General features: G+C 34.7%; 2 protein-coding genes across 2 annotated transcripts; both read left to right on the forward strand.

Moving 5' to 3' along the window:
* Positions 1-250: 250 nt before the first annotated feature.
* LOC148616558 (tyrosinase-like protein 1) lies at positions 251-3257 on the forward strand. The gene is made up of 3 exons (XM_088583715.1): positions 251-828; positions 1223-1341; positions 1594-3257. The coding sequence occupies exons 1-3, from the start codon at positions 445-447 to the stop codon at positions 3239-3241; spliced, it is 2151 nt and encodes a 716-aa protein (XP_088439841.1). The 5' UTR covers positions 251-444; the 3' UTR covers positions 3242-3257.
* A 6213-nt stretch (positions 3258-9470) lies between these two features.
* Positions 9471-19266, forward strand: LOC148616559 (uncharacterized). The gene is made up of 9 exons (XM_088583716.1): positions 9471-9537; positions 11116-11143; positions 11746-11918; positions 12378-12541; positions 14028-14152; positions 14920-15001; positions 15500-15653; positions 16455-16575; positions 16899-19266. The coding sequence occupies exons 1-9, from the start codon at positions 9487-9489 to the stop codon at positions 17390-17392; spliced, it is 1392 nt and encodes a 463-aa protein (XP_088439842.1). The 5' UTR covers positions 9471-9486; the 3' UTR covers positions 17393-19266.
* Positions 19267-19486: the final 220 nt, after the last annotated feature.

Below are 19486 nucleotides of genomic sequence, written 5' to 3' on the forward strand. Positions count from 1 at the left end.
AAATTACTAGTTATATGTTCGGTATCAATTTGCCTCTATTTCCTCGAAGTAATTTATTCTAAAGAAACAGTTTTTTCCCAGTTTTTTAGCAATGTTTAAGTAGGGCATGCATGTAAATAAATTAGGTGGAAATTTATTTTTATGAAAAATGCCACTCCCTGAAAGATTTTTTTAGTTCATAATTTTGAATAAAATTCTGGATCTATCAATTGCTTCTCTTGGATGTACCTGTACTTAATACATAACTGACGCCAAATAAATTATAATTATATTAACATTTAAGACAAGCATATAACAGCTACAAATGACACAATATAAGCAATCAATGTGCAACAAAGCTTGAGTGTTGACACGTTTTGAGGGATATCTACGCTCAGGCAACTAACCGAAATGAGGTTTCTTTTTACAAATGGTCGGTATTATTTTTAACAGTGGTTTGTCACGATGTTGGTTGTCCAGGGATTTAGCATTTGGCACGAGGCTTCGGGTATGGTTACGTCTATTCCGTTACCCATGTCCCTGAATGATTGCCTAGATCAGAAGACCGACAATTCATCCACTGTGCCGCCTAGATTTATACAAAGCCTTTGCATCTCTAAATTTGTTGATACGACAGCCGCTTGGGCTCCAAATATGAGTGATCCAAATGTCAAAAACTATATTACGTCTTTGCTGAGGAAGGTAGTTAGAGAGGCAGAACTTCTAGACTCACCGAGACACAAACGTCAGGTGTTTGGTGCTCCTGTCAGGCGTGAGATTAGGGCAGCACCATACCAGATGAACTTCCGTAGATATGCTATTGCGGTTCGGCGACTGAAAAATCAATTTGTGAGTACTTAAATTAAAAAAGATGGGATATCACCCTTAAATATGCTGAAAGAAAAAGCTAAGGCATGCGTGACATTTTGGCAAGCTACTCTTGAATTTTAGGTAAAATGGTTCTTTTTCTCAGTCAAATCAATGCCTGCATATGAAAAATACAGGAAATTTTATTATGAATTAGGTGGGCTTTACTTATATACATTACCTTTGAAAAGCATGACCGCTTTCAAAATCATGTCGAATACTTAACTCATTGCATAGCTGTATGGATAGCGAAAACAACACATTATACAGGTACTTTTACTTGAATGCACATGAGTAGAATACTACATGGCAAGTTATAAATAAAATCAAGGCAGCATGAAGTGAAAATGATAATTCTATGATTGCTTTATTCCAGACAGTGCGACGAGATACGAACAACTATGACGTTATTGCCGGTATCCACTCTGGACGTACTCTTCGCCCAGCTCACAATGGTCCCAATTTTCTTGGTTGGCACAGAATATACCTTCTCATGTAGGTAGATTTAGTTATTGAATAGAAGATTGTGTTTTAATATCAATAAGTCAAAAAGTATGGAATTTAAGCGATGTTGTAAAAATACACTGTACGTAACAGAAATTACCAATGTCCCAATTCAGAAAACACGTGATGATGATGACGGTTTCATTATTTTTTATTTCAAATTATACAGCGAGACGGATGGACTTAATTCGATACTTTCAATTCTAACAAATTAAACACCATCCATTTTCTATTTAATTTTAGAATGGAACAAGCCCTTGGTACTACAATTCCATATTGGGACTCGTCTCTTGACTTCGAAATGGCCGATCCCGTCAATACCATATTATTCACAGCTAGGTATTTCGGAAATGGATTCGGCTTTGTCACTTCCGGACCATTCGCCAATTTGCCGGGTGTGCCTATTATACGAAATATTGGAAGTGATGGTACTCTGATTTCGAAACAAGCTATAGCTGCCGTCCTAAGCAGAACACGCCATGCTCAAATCGTAGAACCAAGTACAGCAACCACAGTAGAGTTCAGCTTAGAAGCGCATCATAACGGACCGCATGTATGGGTTGACGGAACTCTTGCTTCCCTCGCATCGGCTGCTTACGATCCAGTTTTCTTTTGTCATCATGCTTTTATAGATTACATATGGGAGCTGTTCAGAAGACGCCTTCCAAATGCACAGTCCGACTATCCGCCTACAAATGTCCCAGGTCATCAACCCTTCCGGTTTATGGACTTTGGAGACTTTCCATACGCTCCAAGAATTAGAAACGCAGAGGGCTATATGAATCGGTATGCAAGGTTAAGAGTTTACCAACCAGCACCTACTTGTCCAAGGTGCGCTAATAGCCCTGACCTCACCTGTAATCAAGGAAGACGTGTATGTGTATCTCGTCCCGCACCACCCCAGGCGAGAATGCAAACGCCTTCTGCAAGAGTTTTAGGTGGCGCAACCGGTAGAGCAGGAGCGGGAGCTGCATTAGCTGCAGCTGCTGCCCCAGGCACGATTGAGGCAGACACGCCAAACAGAGCTCTGAACGCAGTTAGACAAGCTGGGCCTCTTGCAACTGGACCTAAATTTGTTTCACCGTTCAGGGATGGCAGAACAAGGGGAGGATCTTTGCCCGTTGCCGCTGCAGACCCAAGTCTAGCGAGAGGGAAGAGAAGTATCGGTAAGGAAGATGTAAACACAGATTTTTCTCAACACAAACCTGAATTGCCATACCAAAATACTTTCTGGATAAATGGACAAAGTGACATTAGTTTATGGGCATTTATTCCTGTAAAAGTTCTTTATATGAACGCGCATTTTGCCGATACAGAATTTTCGTCCATCCACACCAAATATAGCAACAGTACAACCGAAATTGACAGCAGTGATCCATTATTGCTGGAAACCACAACAGCAGGTTCTAAGAAGATATCGTCCATTGTATATCGTCGTTGCCTAAAACTAAAGAACGGACCGGACAAAGTATACGTGGAGTCCGATGGAATTAACTACTCCGGTCGGTACAAAGATTTTGCAAGAATAGATCCTGTCCAACCTGTTTCAACATCCTTCACGTACGTCGGAATAAAAAAACCGTCAAATGACTCTGCCATTGAGGCGATGATTTCTGCATATGACACTTGTGGTAGAGTTTGTAGAGCTAGATGTCTAGTACGGGGATCGCAACCTCCCTTGTACAAGTCATGTGCAGGTTCGATAATGGCGGATACAAGGCTTCCGTTCATGTATAAACGAACATACGATGCAGCCCTCAGAGGACTTTGGAACATATGGGAATCCGCAGTACGCGGCAGCCAATTGAATGGCCAGATAATTCCACTTTTGTTTGTTTGCGATTTTGAAACGTCTTTGCCATGGTATAAAACTGTACCTCTTAGTCATTAAAGTAGTAAAACTTATAGTTAATGCTTTTAATATTACCACAAAAATATACAATAAAGAAGTAGATTTTCTAAAATATTTTAACATCGTTTCTTCTGATTATGGCTTATATCATATATTTCGATAAAAATATTCCTTTTTTGTATATGCATTTTAAGTGTTTGTTTAAACCCTATATCACATACCCTATATCACACCTCTAGACCTATATCGCATACCCTATATCACATCTCTAGACCTATATCGCATACCCTATACCACACCCCAGACTTATATCGCATTCCCGATATCACACCCCTAGACCGTTACCGCATACCATATATCACACCCTAGACCTATATTGCATACCCTATATAACACCTCTAGACCTATATCACATACCCTATATCACACCCCTAGACCTATATCACATACCCTATATCACACCCCTAGACCTATATCACATACCCTATATCACATCCCTAGACATATTGCATACCGTATTTTGCACCACTTACGGACCATACTTGAAGTATAGTTAAAATATATGGTATAATGAAGATGACATGTCGAAATACATATCACATGTGGTATCAACCCTCAACCCAATTCAGCCCGCGGGCCGGTACCCCTTAGGGTGATATAGGAGTCTCGGGTTGATACCGCATGTAATACAGATTTTGACATGTAATATTCAGTATATAATGGTATTAACAACTTTTTTATTCATCTTAAAGGTATCGAAGATGGTTACATATCCCTCGGAGGGGGTACTCTCATTTTTTATCCATACGTGGGCTAGATCAAAGAAAATAAAAATATCCCCTAAAATACCATTTGTTTGCAGTATCCCCCCAAAATTACCACGCTTTTGAAAAGACACACCCAAAATATCCCACTTTTAAAATACCTCCCCAAAAATACCAGGTTTAAAATATAATCTATAAAAAATATCAGATATTATCCCTACAGAAAAAAAACCTGGACAAACATATTCATGCTTAATATTGTATCACTGTCAGAGGAAATTTATAACTTCTGCGTTATTTTGTCATATTTATAGCATAGTATTCCGAGTTAGACAAATAAACTTTCGAACGCGCAGCGTGAGAAGTTTATTTGGCTAACGAGGAAGGCGTTGCTATAAATGATTTGTAACATGAATGACACGCCCATGACAGTCCGTGCAGAAAAAAATAACGTTTGGCGGGAAAATGTAATAACCCGCACAGTAGGCAGTATGGCAGACGCATTCTCTCTACCAGATTGGCTTGACATTGAAAATGTAGAAAGCGATGATTTGGTTCTCTCTCAGGTGTGTATTTTTTAATTGAATTAGACTGATTTACGCTAATTGTCTTTTTGAAGGCTTTTAAACCCAACTATTCGGGGCATGGACCCCCTTTTTTGGCCCAAATGTAAAAAAAATCTATTTATTTTTCCATATTTACAATTTTCTACAATATGTAGGCATATAACAAGTCTCAAAACTCCATAACCAGTCGATTACAATACCTTTTCTACTATCCACACGATCCGCAAGTGAAAAGATTTTATTGTTTTACCTTGGGACCCAAAAAGGGGGGGGGGGTCCATGCCCAAAATACCTGTGCTTTTGATCGGAAATCGGTAAAATTTTTCTCCGATGTGATGTCATTTATATGCCCTATATTGGCCCTTAATTTTTGGAAATATAGATATTTCATTTTTTTAAAACGATTGTTTACTGTTTTGCAGGTTCTTCAAGATGTCGAGGAAGATATATCATTAGCAGATGCGTCGGCAACAATAGAGTAGAATATTAGATTGTCGCAAATTCATATTTTTTGTTCTCTGTCTGGCAAAGAAAACCTGCAGAGATTTAAAGATTTGTATTTTATTATATGAAACCTAATAAAATTGACATTTGTATGTGTGCTTTTTTGTAGGCGTAATCCTTTCCCAAAGAGGCGGAGCTTACCCACGCAATATTGGTTTTAGTGTTTTGGTTATTTCATGGCTGTTTCCTCATTGCATTATATAGGCCCATGTGACCTTTCATGCAATATTATTTGGTTGCTTCAATTTAGAGCATACATTTTGGTACATGCTTGTCGTCTCTATGTTATTCCATAAAAAGATCAAAGGAAAAAAGAAGATTCATGTTACAAGAAAACCTTGTGGCAATTGCTAAATGGTCAAGATGATGTTTATGATGATTCACCGATTTTTTTTTTTACAATTATGAACATGTATACCTAAGATCCAAGAAAATACAATTTTGCACGAAAAAGTAAAAATAACTTTTTATTTATGAGCGCAAAGTATAATTAAAGATGAAGTCGTCAAATCTCCATACGGGTTTTTTTCTTGGCAAATGAAGAAGTGACAAACAAGCACAGAAAATTAAAGAAAAAGAAAATCCGCACAATAGCAAACATAAAAAAAAAGAAAGACACATGCATGTCAATGCTTAGTTTTACTATATTTGATAGTTTGTTATTCAATCTGTATTAAGTATAAGTGTTTGTAAGGATCAGGCAAAATTGGAAAAATCAGAAATATGCATATCAAAACTGACAGATCTGACAATGTAATATCACTCAATGATACTTTCTCTATTTCAAAATACCATTATTTAATCCCTGCATCACTGACTTTGCTCGGAAATTTTTCAGTAGAATGTTAGAAAAATTAGGTTATCTGCCCTAGAAATGTTCATTTTCAGTGCATTTGAATGAAATTATAACTCAATGCACCAACATGATATGGAAAATATTGTCTTTTTCCATTGATTCTTATGGTACGAATAGTCAAATTACAATATCAAAATGATGGTTTATTGAATACCATGTTTTACCCACTGCCTGATTCTTACAGAGACTGACACTTAAGTGCTTCTGGCAAAGAATCATTAAATCGTATTGATATAAACACAAAAATCGCTACTTTAGTTTCTTAAACCAAGCTAAGAAGACTCACGAGATAATTTGTGCAAAATATTTGAGTTATCGTTTTCTTCCATTATTTTCAATGCATAAATAATAAACAACTACTAGAGAAACAATCAATATTCAAATGTCAAACCCATGCACTCCCTCTGTACACCCCGTATATCAATAAAAACCTTATTAAGAAGTACGTACACAGAAAACAATCGTTAAAATAATTATTTAATTTTCTCTTTGTATAAGTTAATAGTATGTGCACAACTTTAATCTAAACACTGTGTGCAAAGATGGAATAATATTGGTTCAAAGGATTTTGAATTATATATATCACACAAAATATGTACCCCTCAGTGTGGTGGGCGTATCTGCGGTGCTTTTAGACCTGTTTTCACCGTTGCTGACCCCCAAACTGGTCAAAACTCCAGCATTTAGATGAGGATGAAAGCATTTAAATGGTTTAGTCATACATCTGGATACTTGATAAAATATTTTAGATGCTTTCGACAGTCATTTATCTAAATGAAAAAAAGCAAGTAGTTCTGGATACTGGATTGCCCAACTCTGTTTTAAGGTATGGCCGCATGTGCTTTAATTAATACTATCTGTAGTTTTGTTGCACCACATAACTACATGTACTTTCTGTCAACAATATACGTCTTACTCTAGTAGAGCGAAGAACCTACTCAACTCATCGGCGAGTCGAAGATGAATTCCATTTCTTTTTTATGTTTCAGTAGTGGTAAAAAAATTACTGTATGTCCGCCACAGTACTAGTACTTATATGGGTAATATGCTACTCAAAAACTAATGAACCAATATTATTCAATCTTTGCAAAGTGTTTACATACATATTGAAGATATGCACTTTCTGTTTATTTTAGTATACAAAGAGAGAATTATCAGAATCTTTATTTCAACGAATGATTTCTTGTGTACGTATAATTTTTACGTGGTAATTATAAACATATAGGGTGGACATTGTAATGAGATACAATATGCCCTCATTCACTTCATGTTTTGATCCTGTACCTACACAATAATATACGAACTCACCCGGGATAAAAACAAGAAAATTTTAAAAATCCAATGAATGCACGGTACACTTGATCCTAATCTGGTATGGGTGATGCGGGTATAATACATGATTTTTCCGTCTAGGTGTATCGCAAAGTATCTGGGTGCTTCTTGTCAAAAATGTAATCTAGATGAGTAGTCGAAAGTATCTATCATCTAGATGCTTTTGATACGAATTGCAGTTGATAAACTCTGATTTAACTTGCTCTAGTTATATTACAGTTAGAATCGGTAGTCACGTGTAATAATTGACCTTACTGCACTTATTTTGGGTAGACTGGTTAGGTATAATATAACGTACCTTTTTATTTTCGTTTTTTTGTTTTGATTGCGTCTTATTTCGTTTAAACAATTCTGTCTGTATTTTTTTTTCTGATTCATTATTTAACGAAACTTACTTCTAAAATTAGTATCAAAAAGGGGATAATCTGAGGTTCAAAGAATACGCCAAAAAAAAAAAACATTAAAAACTAATAATCGACAAGCGTGAAGGAAATAAAACTTGTTCTATTTCGTTCATTTGCATCAAAGGGGATTTTTTAAATAGCATTCGATCAATAGAGCTTTATGGATTAGGTGTGCTCTATTTCTTCGCAGCGACCTTTCAAGGTCACAAAGGGCAATGTCCTAAAATGGAACAGTTGGCACGAGGTCGAGGGGACAATAAAATCGTACGTATCATTTTAGTCGAATTCTGTTTTAGGAAAGTAATGATTAAACTGAAAACATACATTTTACAAAGCTCGATTTTTCTATTTACTATGCCACGAATATTATTACTATTTATCAGCTTATTTATATGATACGGGGCAAAAATAGAGATGTTTTAATTTTCGCTGGGTAGCATAGATATTAGTACAACTCCTGTTCCCAGCGAAAATTATTGTTTGTTGGGGCTCGGACGTTAAACCCCAACAAACAATAATTTTCGCTGGGAACAGGAGTTGTACTAATATCTATGCTACTGCTACTTGCCATATTCTGGAAAATCCCACAACATGGCCATCAATAAAGTCAACTATTACATTCCTTGTATGCAACTAAGTTTTGCGTGTTGTGGACCGTCTACCATTTTGTTCATTTCTTAGAGTTATTGGACAATTCTCCATTTCACAAAAGCTCACACTGGTGGTATCAATGCCCTTCTGAAAGAATTTATTTTCTTTCAGATTCAGCTGTCCTTGGACAAATAACAATATAACAATGATGCCGACTTCTGATCATCCATCTTGATACCCCCATTGGTGTAGATTCATTTCTTCGCTGTAAGTACGTGTACTTTAAACAACAAATCAAAACATGCTAGATAGTCAAATTATTATCGAGGTAATTGCGATTTGTAGTTTCTGTTCTGTTCTATTGGCAAACTATTACGTATACTCCTCTTGTTTGAAAAGTAATTTGAGCCCACGATTTCGATGTCTTGAAATAGCACTTAGTGAAACTCAGTTCATTTTCCAAGTAGCCATGTTGCCATATACAAACATTACCACTCATATAAACTTTAGAAACATAAGATTTATATTAATTGTATTCTAAGTTTGACGTAAATCTAGGGATTGAGTCTGCGCATGAGGTTCCAGTCCTTACCAGGATATGGTCCTTGTTTTCATAGCAAATCATAACAAAATGTAGTGTCTTGTATTTTGTGTATTGCATAAAGTAATGTGTATTTTGTATCATGATTGTTTGTATTGTCAACCATGCCTCACATGAGGCTTTTTCTTTTGGAAATAAAATTACTTTCTTCTTTTTAAACTATTATAACAGGAAAATCATCTTAACTAAATTTTCATAAAAGTATATTCTCCAAAACAAAAAAATCATCAGTAATATACTTTTTACTCCATTAAAGCGCAGAGTTTTGCTCCCACTATCATATATGCAGTCCGACTATTAATATATAAACACGAAAAGTGTGATCCAAGATTAGGGGCAACATTTTTTCTTCAAATAAAATCGAATATATTTCTATTCACTATTCTGCAATTGGACCTAATAAACACAGGTATCGCCATCAAATACTTCTAATTAAACCAAGCTAGGATTTGTACATTGTTCCATTTTATTGGAAAAAAATGCAGTTGAAGCCAGACAACCATAATCTGGGATCACCTTTTTCGCTTTTATATACTAGTCGGACTGGATATTAGATAGTGGGAGCACGACCTTGTTACTGAAGTGTAGGACCGACTCGACTCATCGGTGAGTAGATGAATTCCATTTCTTTTTTTATGTTTCAGTAGAATATACCAGACTAGAACCATGTATACAATGCATTCTTTGGGTTTTAAAATTTTCTTGTTTTTATCCCTGGTGAGTTCATATTATAACGTTGGTAAATTTGTATATAGAAGACAATGGGGTCAAAATATAGAATGAATGACAACCTTTTGAATCTCAACTGAAAAAATGTGGAAGTGAAAAGGGATTACATGAAATACAAAAAAAGCAGCAAAGAAAAAAGTTAACCGAAACAATAAATTAAACTCAAAGTAAAGTGCTCTGGTAGGGTAGACGACCTTTGCTTTTCTAGAAATATTCATGGAATAAAAGGAGTATTAAAGCTGCATTACCTGTCATTTTCGTATTTTTATTTTTTTTTGTTTCTGTTGAAATATGCTTTAACTTTGAATTATTTCCACTAAATTTTACTTTTCCTGTATAATTTCATCTGATATCCACAACTAAATGCATTAAATACATGAAATATAGGTGTCTATATATTTATTGTCTTGCAAGACAAAAAATCCACCTAGATAAATTCGTTTGCAAGTGACTTCTGGTGACCTTAATCCGCGCATGTGCTGTAGGGGTCGCTTTTTTAATAACAAATCTTGATTGCAAAGCGAACGTGGTTATTCAACGGCAAGAAAGACCGACGAACTCAAGCCGTAAAAGAAAAAGGTTCGAATATAACCCAAGGATCCTCTTGAAATTTATATATTGTAATATAATATGGCACAAATATGGTCATTATTTATTTGAAAACTATTTAAGAAATAAATGAAATGAAATGACAAGAAGACACGTGCTTACCGGTGTATCCGTTATTGTTATTTTTTACCAAGGTTAAAGTATTTTTAACCCAGATGAATGTCCTGTCGGCAATCTTCGGAAGTAATGGCGAAAAATAAGTAGATCAGAGCTATCGATCTTCCCTGATTAAAAAACGTTGTTTTCACAATATTTTGTAGGTATTAACGACATTTATTGTTTCAATTGCATTACTTCAAACATATTTCATTGGATCAGCAAAATTCGGTAGAATAAAAACTGAACAAATTTGACAGCTAATGCAGCTTTAAATATGTCGGCGTTGAGAAGATGGCGAGGCATATCGGTTATCAATGGAAAAGTTTTCTAATAAAATGACAGCAGTACTGTAGGAGTTATTATACACATTTTCTATTTAGAAGACGGCTGTGGGAATTTTGAAGTGATTAGTTTAGTTTTGAAGCTACAGAGGTATGATGTGTTAAGCACAATACAGAATATGATTTTTTAAAGAAAACAATTAGACCAAATTCCTGGTTAAATAATTTAAAAACGAGCGCCTGGTCTTATTTAAAAACGCTGGACTTAATTCTCGATAAATTGAAAATGACTGAAGTGGTCCCTCTCCTGCAATAAGTGAGCACCTCACCCCCATTCAAAATTCATTGGCGGATCCAGGGGAGGGGGCGGAAAAATTTTTGATTATATAGGAAATCACAGAACCATGACAGCCGGGGCTCCTCCTAGGTCAGTCGGAGGACCTCTTTTTGAGAATTTCTGGATCCACCTCCGAAATTTCTTGATTCACCACTGCAACGCATACTTTATCAAATAGTTACTGTTCCCAAGAAGAAGAAATAAATAAAAATACATCTAATATTTTGCTTTCTTTGTCAGGTAATGGTCAGCATGAATTCTGTTCCAGGTATGTTTAGTATAGTACAAATGTAATTAGGGCCGTAGTCCTACCTTTTTCTTAGATTTCAGAAAGTATATCAAAAATATTGTTTTACTATTTAAAACGTCTCAACCAACACTTAAATTGTAGTTCGTCAGTAGTTTTAGTGTTCTCCGACGCACCTTTTTTGGAATATAGGGTTTAGCATTTCCGTCCACGCGCCTTTAAAACCTCGATCAATCAGACGGTTGTATACATGATACAAAATTCTCTGATGATGTTCTACAATCTACATGTAACAGGAAGCAATAGTTTAAAAGACTTTTTTAGAATATCATATTAATCTTTGCCTAATAGAGTATCACTTAATTTTGCCGATTTCTTCTTAAGGTTTAAGAGAAAAAATAATAATAATAATAATAACAACAATTGAATAAGCTCAGTTCAAAAAAAAAGTAAGATTTTTTTTTTCAAATCACTTCTGAAATCAAATCTAATTTCAACCAATCAGATTATTTAAAAAGAAGGTCCTAGTAGGTAAAACTGAGAAAAGTGACGAAATAAGAGACCATGGTCTGATATTAAAATTAAGAGACCAACTGATATATACTGATTTATTCTTCCTACAGTATCTGTGCAATGCGGTGATTCAAAGGGTGCAATGATAAATGTCTCCTACTATGGTGAAGCATTTGCAGTGTACTCAACGGCCAATGAACAAGATTGTATCTTCCAGGAAGATCCTACTAATCCAACTATCAAAACCTTCCAGGGTATTAATGAAACAAACTGTGGAATTCAGGTCTTTAATAACTATTCACATGCTTTTGTACTTTCTGTAGATTATTAGATATAATCCATTACATGTCTGTATTTCTCCCCTATATACTTGTATATTTATTGCATCCACAAAGCAAATATTGGTATAATTGTTTTAAGAATTTTTTTTCTCAAACCACACCAAAATTTTTTTCATGTTTTCGTAATATATGTGTATCTAATCATTCATAAGTTAATATATTTTTTTAAGTAGAACTTCAACTTTTCCAGTAGTGCATACATCGTACAATGCATTTATAAAGAGGATACATTATATTTTTAAGCATTTTTGTCATGAATCCGTGAATACTAGTGAAGGAGCGAGCGCCCTTTTTAATTAGTTCACCTACATATAGGTCTACAGTTACTGTACCCTTTAATTTTTACTTGTGTTTTTTTCATAACAGAATTGAGAGATATCATGTTTGGGCTTTTATTTCAGTGGGATGAGACTTTGAAGGTGTACACATTCAGCATCCGAGCTCAACTAGATGTCGTCATCAATGACGGTGATGACGTATTTGGGATAACATGTGCGTATGGAAGTACTGCTAGACCACAAACTAGTGCCACCATTACTGACCCAAACTTTCTTACTGGGCCAGTGTAAGTAATAGTATAAGTGACGAGTATTGAAGTTTTTTATTTCTCAGGACCAATTAATCAGGGTACGTGTGTACAAAACAAAATGGCACTAGATAAAAAAAAATAGGTTGGTGCAAAGAACAATTTAACATCTTATACATAATATTAATTATGCCATATTTGAAAGGCCAACAATCCTACATTTGGCAAATAAATCAGTAGGAAATCTACCATATAAAATACAATTAGGAATGGACTTTTTAACGTTCATAATTATTTTATAAAATTGCAGGAATAAAGATTAAATTGTGCTGTTTTCACATTAACCCCATACTGCACATGCATATAGTAAAATATGTGCAACCATTGTGTCAGACATTTGTAGTTGCAAATCGACTCTACGAATTTAATTTCCTCCGCAGACCTATAACAGCTTCATAGTTTACTATATATCACTCCGCTAGCTTTTATATAGATCAAGATATCCAGAATTTGTAATATTCACAAGGCGTGAGCACTAATCACTACAAATCCCAAAAGGTGTTCAGAGATATATGACAGAGAATTTAAAGATACCTTAAGCTACTGCACATGAGTTTGCTACAGAATTTTGTAGTACAAATATACTAAGTGGGATCAAGGGAACCAGGGTTCGAACGGTAATAAAAATATATATATATAACCCAAGGATTATGACTAAACAAGGACAATAGACATTCATAATAAAGAACATGAAGTATTTAGAGATCGACATAACGTAAAGATGAAACAACCTCACGGTATAAGAAAACCACTGCACATGAAGATAAATCCACGAGTAAATATATGTTGACATAACGTAATCATAAAACGACAGAACGTAAAGACAAAATTACAGAACGTAAAGACGAAATGGCAGAACGTAAAGACAAAACGACATAATGTAAAGATGTTCCTACATAACGTAAATACAAAAAAAGCAAATGTAATTATAAAACCACAGCAAGTAATATAAAATTGACAACACGTAAACAAATGTGTATCTCATCAGACAGTTTAGGCGTTCCATAAGTTTTAAATGATCTTTTGATTGCTCACTGCTGCTGATGATAGGTTACTCCTTGAAACACTTGTGCAGCAAACCTGAATTTTGCAATATTTATATGATTAATTGGTATTTTTTAATTTACATTTAGTTTCATCTTTTGGGGTTTTTTATGCGTTTTTAAATAGTTTATTGTTCTTACCTTGTAATCCTTCCACCTCATCAGTCATTAACACTTATTTTATATGCGGGTTCGAGAAAAAACTCTTTCGAGTTTAAACAGTACACCAGAAAGAGCCTCGTGGATTCTAAATGAGTAGTCACGCTCTTGCCGTATGAAAAGTTACTTCTAAATTCCAAACGGGATGATACATAATATTATAAGGAAGTGGTTATTGAGTCCTCGAAGTAGGTTGAAAAAAAAAATCCCGCTAGACAGACTCGAATGAAATCGTCCATATTACCTCCAGTTCTTGTTTTCAGTTCAGCGCCGGAAAATGTGACAGATATACAGCTAACAGTCTTAAATGAAGGCGATACCAGTATATCTGAGGTGGAACAGGGTAAAAGTATCAAGTTACAGGTCAATGCAACGGGATTCACTTCCGGTAAGCATTTTTTTAATACATAAATTAAGAGAATAAATTACAAAAATATTGAATGTGAATATTGCTTGTTTATTTAGACCGTGTAATATAACACACGTTGAATAATGATTGGCCAGTATATGTCCAATAGAGCTACAGTTACGATGTATACTAATAAAATAGAGAATTTGGTAAATCTATCTCAATAGCAAATGTCCGACACAAATCACATTATGACTTGGGTTTCAGAAACAATGCACAGGCTCTTGTCAGTTACTACGCATTATATAGAACTTATGTACTAAAAGGACTAAAACATGAACAGAAAGGGAAATGACAACTACCAAGCTAATTGCTGATATTTAGGAAGCACAATAGGTTTAAAAACATCTGATCGAACATACCTTCCGGAACTAACAAAGTACATTCAACAAGACTTGTACGAATACATAAAGAAGTATAGCGAGTGCAATACAATTAAATCAATGACTAGATAACACGGGGGGGGGGGGGCAGATCAAGAAATTTTAAAAAGGGAGGCCTCGGGCTATTATTATTTACGAAATTAACAATATTTACGAATACTAATAAGCGGTCTGGATACTTCTAAATCTTGCAGTGTAATGGCCACACGAACAGCAAATTCTTGTCATAATTGGGAAAGTGGCAGTTGTAGTTTTACAATAGATGTCGCATGATTATTGTAATCCCTTTAAAATAAAGATAAACTGTTCTCCAATTCAGAAAAAGTTAAGATTGAAAGCTAAGATATTTTAATTTCTTTTTAGGCATAGTTGATGTATGGTCTTGCTCGATTATTGACAGCCTAAATGACGAACCAGGGTTGAAAATTCGATTTCTTTACGAAAGGTATGCAATCTTGTTAATTTGAAAACCTTTTAATTAGAGAACAACCACTGTTTTACAGACCTTTTCATAATAGATAGGCTTGTTTAAAGTTTCTACAACTACTAATCACAGTCACTTGGTATTTGACAGAACTTTATTTAGGTATGCCGCATATAATGGGATTTTATTTCAGACTGTAACGACATCAACTTCATGTTTGATGGCTTATTTTATATTTTGCCCATATGGTTATTGGATGGGGAACAGGGATTTTCTCACCACTGAGGTTTTTTTTCTTTTTGGTCCCGTCTACAGTTATCCGTGTTTTACAGGCACACAAATTAGTGGCTTTCAGCTGAGATGTTAAACTAGAGGACCAAAGTTCCAACTTATGTCAACGTTGTGTTTGAATTCATTATAACTAGATTATTATGTAAAAAAACATTTGATTCTGAAATATTTTGTGCCCCTACAATATCACATGTTGGTTTTGGTTTCTGTATTTCTGACATGTTTTAGTTGCGGTACCGGATATATGATGGATTCTTCATCTGGTTTTACCGAATTCAGTACCACAGAACTAAAATCTGATGTTTTCCAGGTCACTAATACATTTTATGGACCGCACTACTTTTTATGCAGCTTGAAAATTTGTTCAGCAAATTGCACACAAGTATGTATGCTTCCAGAACTAATTTTACTCTTCTGTTTGTATTCTTTAGATTATCCTTCCCATTGTCAAGGAAAATCAGCCGAAGGTCGAGTAATTTTATGAAAGAAGGCATTGGCTATCATTTGCCCGAATTTTGCACAATTGAAATATAAACATTTAAAAAAAAGGGCGGAAGAGGGGGTCTGAAACTCTATGGACCCATCATTGTTCTTTCATAAGATTATTGTGCATTACTACAATCAACACCTTTTTATAAATTTTGATTTAGTATAAGGTATGTAAGAACACCTTTTTATAAATTTTGATTTAGTATAAGGTATGTAAGTCTCGTTCTAGTTTCATTTCCTTTACCGGAATTTCCGACATGGAACGTATTGCAAACCGAAGACCGATCTGCATTTAATTGTTTACTTCCGGGTACTCGAAACGCTGTATAACAGTGCAAAATCTTCTATTTTATGTTTTTTTAATACCTTTATCATGTAGAAATAAATTTTGTCATTTTTATCGGCATTTTTTACACAAAAAGATGTTTTGCCCTTAACACTGAACTCAACACACTCTAAATGACTCATCTCCATGCTTTTGAATGGTAGACTAGGACCCGTTCTCGTGAAATCAAGGTGTCACAGGACGCGACTTACATACCCTATTATAGAATAGCCCTAGCTTCATAAAATTGATTTTGGGATCATAGGTCCGTAGTCAATGTTACATGATGTATGTTTTGTGTTTTCCCCATCATAACTAATAGTATTAATTTCTCTTGCATAATTATAATAACATTATCCGATATTTCAGGGTTGTCAGATGCCCTTCAGACCACAGAGTGGGGCTGTGCGACAGATTTGGGTGTCCGCCCCAATAAATATCTCTGAACCACCCATGACCACAACGTCGACCCCTGCCACTTGCCAACCAGGTAAGCAGTCTTAAAAGTCTGGCCTATGCACCAAAAAACTAATACATGAATCAGTTCTAGAAATATTTTAAACTTCGAATTTTATAATAAATCTGGAGACCTAAGTAAGTTTTGTTGTGGTGGTAATAAAAATAAAATGTATATTTTCACCCTTTCTACTTCAAGGTTGACTTGATGCGTTCTTTTTGCATGATCAAGGCAAAGTCGATTTTGAATTGATATTTTAAGATTTTCACGTTATTGTCAAGTAAACTGTGTATTCAAACATTCTACCTTACTGCAGTTCAACAAAGAATAATTTATTTGATTTTCTCTCATTTCAGAAATCATTACTCAGATGGTGGTCAATACCACCACACCTGACAATTTACAAGTGCAAATTCCTTACATTATATCCCTGTCCATAGTTGTTTTAATTTTGTTAATGATGGTTGTCGTAGTATTCCTCGTATACAGAGGCGCAGCCAAGTACAGAAGATACAACAGAACGCACCACACTCCGATGAATGCTGCCTATATTCCATCATCATGTAGCGCCTGCGCTGATGAAAACGAGGCTATGCGTTGTTTTTACCACAATTTGAACTATTCTATCGCTGACAGCACTTGGAGTTCTGGAAGCTCTCCCACGTCATCAAAACGTAGACGATCTACGAGGACATTAATATTGAATAGAAGGAAGAAAGGTTATAAACCTGCTTTCCACTTTACACCCCCTAAGACGTCTGATGATAGAAACATATTTCGGTTTTATTTGGGTAAAGGTTTTTCATACACAAAACCTGTTAGATATGACCCCACTAAGTTATCAAAATAATAAGTATGACAAGTGGAATACGTATTATGGGGGTGTGGGCGATGTACTTATGGTATACTTGTCTGTTGATCTGTCCGTCTATTCTTCGGTGGCACACCGGTTTTTTAACCTTTTACAATAAAAAAAAACTGTCAAGAAACTGCCAGACTGAAAAATGACGAAGATATCACCGGTTCCATTAATGTTTATCTTCTTGTTCTACAGTATACAATGCATAACTTGTTAATTAAAATGTTTTTCTTATTTACTATTACACTATAGCTATCAATTAAGGGCGTTTTGGCAGCCACGCGAATTGTAATGCAATAGGTATTGCACTGAGTAGTTCTTATCAGTTATTTATATACGTTATTCATTAATAGTGCAACTTAAAAGACAACGATAATTACAGATATTCAAATTAATCCACTTTATACTTAGTAAATTCAAAATACAATTACCTGCGAACTAAAAGTTATTATTTAAGATGGCTATATTCGCACTCTTACTATTTTTTTTCATAATCTTGGTTTGATGTGCGGAATTTAGATTGGTTTGAAGTTGGAATTTCTCCCTTTATATCTTAACTGCAACTTCAATCCGTCTGTCCGTTCATACTTTCGGTGCAGATATATGACTCTGGCATGATGGTGTGTGCGCTGTCTGATTTTATTTCATGTTCTCATCACACCCACTTTCTATTTACCCGGAGAATTGAAAGTTTGCAATCACTTTCTCATATAGTTGTCTGTTCTTACATTCCCTCAATTGAGGACCGAAAACTGAAAAAAAATAACGAGTGGAGTCGACGAGCTGTTGTGGTGAAATCTTTATATTAATTTCATAATATATATTAATTTATTTTTACACAACAGATATAATACATAATATATGTTTCATTCATATTTCATGTTTTTTTTTGTATGTGGAAAAATATGCCAAAATGTTACAGTATTTGTCATTTGTAATTTTGATGAATTGTTGATGTATAATTGATTTGTATCGTTGATTTTTTGTTTGTCCCAAAATGTGTGTCTCTTGTTAATTGTTTCCATTTGTTTTTTGTTTTTGTTTATTTTTCTTGTCGTTGTGGAATGTTGTCCGTTTTTGTTTTGGTATGTGGTTAATTTTGTTATTATTGTGACAAAGGACGTTGGCCATATTTCCCAGGATTTTGGCCATTGGTTTGGCATATGTAAAAGAAACTGTTTTATGTCCGATTTTTTCATTGAATTCTGTAGATAAAAACATCATTCTTGTGATTGACAATGTGCTTTAGAAAAAATGTAACTACATGTATTTTGTCAAGAACAAAAAAGTAAAGTGGTTTAAGAGCTAATTTCATTTACTGTTGCGAATTTATTATGTGATATCAGCCCAGTATTTTATTCTGTTGTTGATTTTTTACTGCTATCTCATTAATAATTTTAATAACATTATTCTCATTCTTTTTTCCTATCATCGAACCTTTAATTTAATGGCAAACAATGCCCCGGAGTTACCTAATTTGTCAAATATAACATAGTTTTTTTTATGCTTTTACTTTGAGGGATGGAGTATTTATACCCAAATTGCTTTGATACTGTACCGTGACGTCATTTCCGATAGAAAATGTTTTAGTCATTCATGTTTTGACGCACTATCCTATATTTAAATTGCCTAGTTATAGCATGAGTATCTATGTGGACAAATTACCGGGAAAGGTGGTCTATGTCGTTCAAAGTTTGGTGTTATCTGGAATCTGATTTTTAGGCATTTTATCGTCTTATGTTGTAAAATCCGTTGTAACTTTATTGGTATGTTGTATGTTTTTCTATTTGTTTTGTGTTTAAGGTACCACTGATTTTGTGTTGAGCTCTATGTCATAAAATGAAGATTAACTAATAAAATGTATTTAAAAATACGATAATTTTGTACCCTCTCATTTAACGTTATTCATACATATCAATGCGATATATTTATTCGATTTTCTTGTATACCCGCTGGAGGGAGGTACCCGGTTTGCACCAATTTTTGCGTCTTTTTGTGTCATTTCCTATTTACAAACATGAACTTATTTGCACTATAATTTAGGTATTCGATTCAGACGTTGCGTACGTTGTTGGTGTCACTTTC

The sequence above is a fragment of the Perna viridis genome, chromosome 5 (genome assembly GCF_037379345.1).
Source record: "Perna viridis isolate PV_CMFRI_1.1 ecotype Kerala chromosome 5, ASM3737934v1, whole genome shotgun sequence".
Classification (NCBI taxonomy): domain Eukaryota; kingdom Metazoa; phylum Mollusca; class Bivalvia; order Mytilida; family Mytilidae; genus Perna; species Perna viridis.